This window comes from Egretta garzetta, unplaced genomic scaffold (genome assembly GCF_000687185.1).
Source record: "Egretta garzetta isolate BGI_Z169 unplaced genomic scaffold, ASM68718v1 scaffold431, whole genome shotgun sequence".
In the NCBI taxonomy this organism is placed as follows: Eukaryota; Metazoa; Chordata; class Aves; order Pelecaniformes; family Ardeidae; genus Egretta; species Egretta garzetta.
In genome coordinates this window covers 138327-146361 of record NW_009258677.1, presented here as the reverse complement: position 1 = coordinate 146361, position 8035 = coordinate 138327, and the positions used below count along the sequence as shown (strand labels likewise).

The 8035-nt window shown below is 58.2% G+C and overlaps 2 protein-coding genes across 2 annotated transcripts in view; one reads left to right on the top strand and one right to left on the bottom strand.

Moving 5' to 3' along the window:
* LOC104135268 (zinc finger protein 660-like) overlaps window positions 1-3230 on the top strand; it is a 4159-nt gene extending 929 nt beyond the window's left edge. The window contains exons 2-3 of the mRNA XM_035888656.1: window positions 384-499; window positions 1168-3230. Of these exons, the coding sequence (XP_035744549.1) occupies window positions 384-499; window positions 1168-2231 (1180 nt within the window). The 3' untranslated portion in view covers window positions 2232-3230. The remainder of the gene's footprint in view (window positions 1-383; window positions 500-1167) is intronic.
* On the bottom strand, window positions 2722-6368 carry LOC118451668 (zinc finger protein 345-like). The gene is made up of 3 exons (XM_035888662.1): window positions 5510-6368; window positions 4752-5273; window positions 2722-3035 (listed from the first exon to the last, which is right to left on the bottom strand). Exons 1-3 carry the CDS (start codon window positions 6366-6368, stop codon window positions 2722-2724), a joined length of 1695 nt encoding a protein of 564 aa, XP_035744555.1.
* Between the last annotated feature and the right edge of the window lie 1667 nt (window positions 6369-8035).

Genomic DNA, 8035 nt, shown 5'->3' with positions numbered 1-8035 from the left:
GATGCCCACATCCATGGTGGGTCAACCCTTCACCCCCCCCCGACCCCCCAGGACCCTCCTCACCACCCCAGCGATTTTTGGTTTTTCCCAGAAATCCCTTTTTCTAAGGGGAACTCCAGAGAAAAGTGGGGTCATGGCTCCTGGGGTTGTCCCCTCTAGGGTTGTCCCCATGGAGGTGATGGCTCCTGGGGTCATCCCTCTAGGGTTGTCCCCTCTAGGGTTGTCCCCGTGGAGGTGACGGCTCCTGGGGTTGTCCCCTCTAGGGTTGTCCCCTCTAGGGTTGTCCCCGTGGAGGTGACGGCTCCTGGGGTTGTCCCCTCTAGGGTTGTCCCCTCTAGGGTTGTCCCCGTGGAGGTGACGGCTCCTGGGGTTGTCCCCTCTAGGGTTGTCTCCATGGAGGTGATGACCATGGAAGATGCTGCCGCGCCTCTCATCCCAGTGCCGACAGCCTGTGGTGGGGACACTGTGAAGAGGAACGGGGACACCGTGGTCCCTCTGGGTAAGAGTCCCCAGGGCTGGGGACAAGTCGGGGGGTTGGATGGGTGGCTGAGAGGTGGCTTTGGTGGGGACAATTGTCGGGGAATGCATGGTTGTCCCCAGCCCTTCTGCCACCTTGTCCCCATCCCTCCTGCCAGCATGACCCAAACCTTCCCCTACCATGACCCCAAACCTTGTCCCACTGTGTCCCCAAACCTTGTCCCACCATGGCTTCCCCCTTCTGCTACCTTGTCCCCATCCCTTCTGCCACTGTGACCCCAAACCTTCTCCTACCATGACCCCAACCCTAATCCCACCATAGCCTCATCCATTCTGCCATGGTGTCCCCATCCCCTCTGCCACTGTGTCCCCAACCCTTCTCCTACCATGACCCCAAACCTCCTCCCACCGTGACCCTAAACCTTCTCCTATTGTGTCCCCATCCCTTCTCTCACTGTGACCTCAAACCTTGTCCCACCATGAATCCATCCTTTCTGCCACCATGTCCCCACCCCTTCTGCCACCACGTCCCCACCCCTTGTGCCACTGTGACCCCACCCCTTCTCCCACCATGTCCCCATCCCTCCTCCCACCGTGTCCCCAACCTTTCTCGAGGTGGCTTCTGCCTTGGAGCCTTGATCCTCTCCTGGGGCCTCCTGGCTCTTGGCTGACCATTTCCCGGCGCCGTAGCTGGTGTGGTTCCCGCTTCAACGGGAGAGAGCTGCTGGGGATGGTCTCTCTCCCCGGCAGATTTGGACTCAATCAAGGAGGAGGAGGAGGAATGGCAGCAGGACGCTCCCGAGCAAGCAGACGCACTGGTGGAACCCCCAACCTCCAGCCAGCAGCAGTCCCCAAGGACCCATCCCAGCGGATCCCCGCTCCTGGGGGACAACGGGAGCCATGAGGCACCCAACACCTGCCGGGAATGTGGGAAGAGCTTCCGTTGCCGCTCGGCATTGGTGAACCACCACCGCATACACACGGACGAACGCCCCTTCGGCTGCCAGGACTGCGGCCGCCGCTTCAACCGGGGCTCCAACCTGACCACCCACCGGCGCATCCACACCGGCGACATGCCCTACAAGTGTCCCGACTGCGGGAAGAGCTACCGCGTCAGCTCCACCCTCCTGCGGCATCGGAAGACGCACACGGACGAACGACCTTACCGGTGCGAGCAGTGCGGGAAGAGCTTCAGGCACAGGTCCACGGTGACCATCCACCACCGCGTGCATTCGGGGGAGAGGCCCTACAAGTGCCCCGAGTGCCACAAGAGCTTCAAGAACAGCTCGGAGCTGGTGCGGCACGGGCGGATCCACACCAGCGAGCGCCCCTACGATTGCTCCCAGTGCGGGCGGCGTTTCGGCGACACCTCCCAACTGGTGCGGCACTGGCGGATCCACACCGGCGAGCGGCCCTACAATTGCTTGCAGTGCGGGCGGCGTTTCGGCCACAGCTCCCAGCTGGCGCGGCACCAGCAGACGCACGCCGTCAAGCGCAAGCCCCCCAACCCAACCTGCGGGAAGGGCTTGGCCAACCACCCCAGGCTCGCCAAGCACCAACAGGGACACGACGATGAGAAGGATTTCCGCTGCCCTGACTGCGGCCGAGGCTTCAACCGTCGCTCCAACCTCCTGGTCCACCAGCGGTCCCACCTGGAGCAGAAACCTTATATTTGCCTGGATTGCCCCAAAAGCTTCACCAGCAGCACCCAACTCATCCAGCACCGGCAGATCCACAGCGAGGAGAAGCCTTAGGGTTGCGCTGAGTGGTGGCAAGAGCTTTTGGCACAGCACCGGCCTCGCCTCGCGTCGCAAGAGGCACCAGCCAAAGATGGGGACCACCCCACCGGGGACTGTCCCCATCCTGGTGGCATCTCAGACCTACCTACGCATCATGGCGGTCCCTGGGTGGTAGCACCGAGGGGTAACCAACCCACACGCTCACCAGCTTTTATTTTTCTTTTTTTTTATATAAAGTTGGGGGTTTTTTTGGGGGGGGGTGCTTTTTAAACAAGACACCCCCAGTCCGCTGTTTTTTTGCCGTAGATTATAGACGAGGGGAAGGGAGGGAAGGCCCATGAGCTTCACCCAAGAAGCTCGACGCCTCGGTTCCATTTCTTTATTTTTTTTCCAACCCTGTTCAGGATCTTTTTGAGGGATGGGTCACAAGAAAACCACGGCCGCCATAAAAGCCTTCGCCCGTCGGCGTCTCTGCCGGGTTTGGCTGGGATGGAGTTAATTTTCTTCACCGTAGCTTGCGGGGGGGCTGCGGTTTGGGCTTTGTCTTGAAAACGGTGTTGATAATGGTGTTGGTAACCGTGTTGATAACGCCAACGCTGTTGACAACGCCAACACCAACGGTATTGACGACGCCAACGGTGTTGATAATGCCAACGGTGTTGACAACGCCAATGCCAACAGTGTTGGTAACACCAACAGTGTTGACAACGCCAATGCCAACGGTGTTGGTAACACCAACAGTGTTGACAATGCCAATGGTGTTGACAACGCCAATGCCAACGGTGTTGACAATGCCAACGGTGTTGACAACGCCGGGATCTTTTTGTTATTGCTGAGCAGGGCTTACACGCAGCCAAGGCCATTTTTTTTGCTCCTCACCCCACCCCACCCCACCGACGAGGAGGCTGAGGGTCCTCGAGACGCCGCCGGGAGGGGCCACGACCAGGGCCAGCTGATCCCAAGGGATATCCCACAGCCTACGACGTCATGCTCAGTGTGTAAAGCTGGGGGAAGAAGGAGAAAAAGGCGGGGGGACACACACACGACATTGGGAGCGATGGCGTTTGTCTTCCCAAGTCACCGTTGCGTGTGACGGAGCCTGGCTCAACGCCCGCCGGCCAATGGGAAGCAGCGAACGAATCCCTTGCTTTGCTTGCGCGCGCGGCTTTTGCTTTCCCTATTAAACCGCCTTTATCTCACCCCGCGAGTGCTCTCATTTTTCCCCTCCCAATTCCCCCCCTCCCACCGGCTCCGTGGGGCCAAGTTCCTGGCGGCGGGGGTTAAACCACGACACCATTGTGGGAATATCTCTGTGGTGGTGACGAAGTGGGGGCCATGTGGGTGGAAGAGCCTTTTTCAGAGGGGAAAAGTGAAAAAATTCCCCAATTTTGGGTGGCTGGGAGCATCTTTTGAACCCGGAGGGCCTGAGGACCCCCCCAAGGAAGCAACTGCAGGGGTGGTGGGGATGGGGTGGAGACCCTGGACCTGGGATCAGGCTCTCCAACCCTCTCCGTTCCCCTTGGACAAGGGCGAGGGTTCAAACCAAACCATGGATGAGGTTTATTTGGTGCTGATGGTTCTGTCCTTCCAAACCATGGAGCCCACGTGTCCTCCTCGCCTTCCACCCAACCACGGCGTTGTCCCACCACTCCCATCCTTGCAGCACTATTGGGAAAAGTCAACCCTAGAGACAGCCAAGCCCCAGCCTGGAGGAAAACAAGGTGTTTTGGGTTCAGCGAGGCCATACCAAGGCAGTGGGTGGAGGACAAGTTTATTGCAGCTGAGTTCTGCTTATTTTTGCCAGCACAAAAGGAGCAAGAGCAGGAGGTGGAGTTGGGCTGTGCCCATCTCCGTCCCCAAGATGTCGCGGGAGCCTCTTCTGAAGCCCTTTGGACAACTCATGAGTTGATTCATCCAAAGACGAACCATAGACGGGCAGGACAGGGGTTGAATGATGCCACCAAACAACATCACATGAAAAAAAAAAACCCCAACCCAAACCTGTAAGTGAGGAAGAAGTCGGCCCAGTGTGTCCCAGCAGGGTTGTGGGACTCTTTCCACTCTACCTCTTCCTTCCCAAAGAAGCTGAGTCCCAAGCGGTGTCTTCAAAAATCCTGGTCTGTGCCCAAATCCAGCCACCATTTGGCTGTGGAAGAAGCCCGTGGTCCATACAGTGTTGCTTGATGCCACCAGAAGAGATTATTGGACCAAGCAGCTGTGACTTTTTGGAGTCTAAAGCCAACAAGTCCACTCTTCCTAAGGAATTTCTGCCGTTGGTCTGTGTCCCACAGCCAGGTCCCTGTGGGGAAACCAGGAAGATGTGGGCACCGCCAGCCAGGTCTCTACCCAACACGGGTCACCAGGTCTCTACCCAACACGGGTCACCAGGTCTCTACCCAACGTGGGTCCTCCGATGGGTAATGAAGTTCGAGCAGCGGATAAAGCTCTTCCCGCAGTCGGGGCACTCATAGGGCTTCTCTTCCCGGTGGGTCCTTTGGTGTTTAATCAAGGCAGAACTCACGGTGAAGCTCCTACCACACTCCGGACACTCATAGGGCTTCTCCCCGGTATGGATGCGTTGGTGGGTCATCAGGTTGGAGCTGCGGTTGAAGCTCTTCCCGCAGTCGGGGCAGCGGTAGGGTCTCTCACCCGTATGTGTCCGCTGATGCCTGATGAGGTCCGAGCTGTTCCTAAACCACTTCCCGCAGTCAACGCACCTGTAGGGCTTCTCCCCGGTGTGGACACGCTGGTGGATGATGAGGCTGGAGCTCTGGCTGAACGTCTTCTCGCACTCCTCGCACTTATAAGGTCTCTCCCCGGTGTGGATCTTCTGGTGGCGGATCAGGTAGGAGCTGACGCTGAAGCTCTTCCCGCACTCGGGGCACTTGTAGGGTCTTTCACCGGTGTGGGTGCGTTGGTGGGAGGTGAGGTTGGAGCTTTGGTTGAAGCCCTTCCCATTATTGGACCAAGCAGCTGTGACTTTTTGGAGTCTAAAGCCAACAAGTCCACTCTTCCTAAGGAATTTCTGCCGTTGGTCTGTGTCCCACAGCCAGGTCCCTGTGGGGAAACCAGGAAGATGTGGGCACCGCCAGCCAGGTCTCTACCCAACACGGGTCACCAGGTCTCTACCCAACACGGGTCACCAGGTCTCTACCCAACGTGGGTCCTCCGATGGGTAATGAAGTTCGAGCAGCGGATAAAGCTCTTCCCGCAGTCGGGGCACTCATAGGGCTTCTCTTCCCGGTGGGTCCTTTGGTGTTTAATCAAGGCAGAACTCACGGTGAAGCTCCTACCACACTCCGGACACTCATAGGGCTTCTCCCCGGTATGGATGCGTTGGTGGGTCATCAGGTTGGAGCTGCGGTTGAAGCTCTTCCCGCAGTCGGGGCAGCGGTAGGGTCTCTCACCCGTATGTGTCCGCTGATGCCTGATGAGGTCCGAGCTGTTCCTAAACCACTTCCCGCAGTCAACGCACCTGTAGGGCTTCTCCCCGGTGTGGACACGCTGGTGGATGATGAGGCTGGAGCTCTGGCTGAACGTCTTCTCGCACTCCTCGCACTTATAAGGTCTCTCCCCGGTGTGGATCTTCTGGTGGCGGATCAGGTAGGAGCTGACGCTGAAGCTCTTCCCGCACTCGGGGCACTTGTAGGGTCTTTCACCGGTGTGGGTGCGTTGGTGGGAGGTGAGGTTGGAGCTTTGGTTGAAGCCCTTCCCACAGTCGGGGCACTTGTAGGGCTTCTCACCAGTGTGCAAGCGTTGGTGGGTGATGAGCGTGGAGCTGTCACTGAAGCTCTTCCCACAGGCGGGACACTTGTAGGGTTTCTCCCCGGTGTGCAGACGTTGATGGGTGATGAGGTGGGAGCTACGGCTGAAGCTCTTCCCGCACTCCAAGCACTTATAGGGCTTCTCTCCGGCATGCAACCGCTGGTGCACCGCCAGGTTCGAGCTACGGCTGAAGCTCCGACCACATTCCTCGCAGATGGTCGGTCTTTCCTCCTCCGAGCTTCGTGGGGTAGGGTTGCAACCCCTCCCCGTGGAGCATCTTCTTGGCTTTTCCTCCCCGTTGACCTCCTGCTCCATGGACCCCTTTGAAACAGCCTCTTCCACAAGGTTCTGCTGGGGAGGTTTCTCCTCCGTGTTCTCCATCCCCATCTCATCGCCTGCTGGAGGAAGGAACAAAGAGAGGAAAGGGATTTGCATCCATGCCAGAGGGAAGGGGAAGGAGATCCTCCCACATCCGTTGCCGGGAGGGCAGCGTCAGCCACAGGGTTGTCCTGCAGCCAGAAGCAATGCTCAGCTGGAGGATGGAGGAGAAGAGAGGATGAAAGGTCAAGGAAACTCCTCCTCACCTGCCTGGGTGTCTCGTAGCATCTCCTCTTCCTCGCAGCCTCCTCCTCGTGGTCTGGCCAAGGTTTGGGAATGGGAAATCCTGGGGGGGGAGGGGCAGAAAAAACAAGCTGTGAGTGTGTTCCCCAGGTTGGGTTGTGGGTTGCTCCTGCCCAAGTCCATCCCTACTGGGAAGTCAATGGGCAGGAGACCACCAGCAGCTTGTGTCCATGAAACTCTCCGAACCACCGAGATACAGCCCCAAAACCTTCTGAACCACCAAGATACAGCCCCAAAAAACCTCTGAACCACCAAGATACAGCCCAAAAAAACCTCTGAAACACCAAGATACAGCCCAAAAAAACCTCTGAACCACCAAGATACAGCCCAAAAACCCTCTGAAACACCAAGACACAGCCCAAAAACCTTCCAAACCACCAGGATACAGCCCCAAAACCTTCCAAACCACCAAGATACAGCCCCAAAACCCCCCAAGACACCAAGATACAGCCCCAAACCCCTCCAAAATGCCAAGATACAGCCCCAAAACCTTCTGAACCAAGATACAGCTCAAAAACCTTCTGAAACGTCAACTTCAGGTTCCCGGGAATCCCAAGGCTCCCCCCCTCCTCCAGGCTCCCAGGGGTCTCAGGGGTGTCCCCCCTCTCTGGGGGTCCCCACTCTGGGGTCCTGAGGATCCCAGGGGTCCCGACCCCTCTGGGCTCCCTACTTCAGCTGCCCGGGGGTCCCTGGGTGTCCCCATACAGCCCCGAAACCTTCCAAACCACCAAGATACAGCCCCAAAAACCCCCAAGACACCAAGATACAGCCCCAAACCCCTCCAAAATGCCAAGATACAGCCCCGAAAACTTCCAAACCACCAAGATACAGCCCCAAAACCTCCAAAACACCAAGATATGGCCAATCTGTGGGACCGGCGTTATAAATACAAAGATCCATCCTCAAAAGGGAGGTGGGGGAGGTATAAAGAGCTTGAGAAATGCGGTTATGGGAAGAGAAGGACCAGCGTTATGGCCCTGCAAGTCCTGTCCCACTGGAGCTGGAGAGGGGCCAAGGCCAAGGTCAGCGACGTTCCTGGCTATGGCTCAACCCCAAAACCACTTGCTCTCAGCCCAAAACCCACCCAGACGTGGGTGGGAAAGAAAGGGGACTGCGATGATTCGACCCAGAGGGGTGGGGGTCTGCAACCAGTCCCCACCCCTGGCCATTGCCCCCTCCCCCCTCCGATGCACAAGGGGAAACTGAGGCAGGGACCCTCAACCCCAAAAAGGGTTCCCATAGAGCTGGGGAAGAAAAGAGCTCTGGGATCCCCCTTCCCTGTTACCTGGGGGGGTCCCCCAGCTCTGGGATCACCCCTTTCTGGGCTCCCAGGGGTCCCCCAGCTCCGGGCTTGCCCTTTTCTGGGCTCCCAGGGGTCCCCCAGCTCCAGAACCGCTGCTCTTGGGGGTCCCAGGGGTCCCCCAGCTCTGGAC

Coding starts and splice junctions, on each gene's coding strand:
- LOC118451668 (XM_035888662.1), bottom strand. CDS start 6,368: ATGGGGATGGAGAACACGGAGGAGAAACCTCCCCAGCAGAACCTTGTG. Junction 5,274..5,509: donor CTATGAGTGTCCGGAGTGTG/GTAGGAGCTTCA, acceptor GTTTCCCCACAG/GGACCTGGCTGTGGGACACA. Junction 3,036..4,751: donor CTATGAGTGTCCGGAGTGTG/GTAGGAGCTTCA, acceptor AATAACAAAAAG/ATCCCGGCGTTGTCAACACC.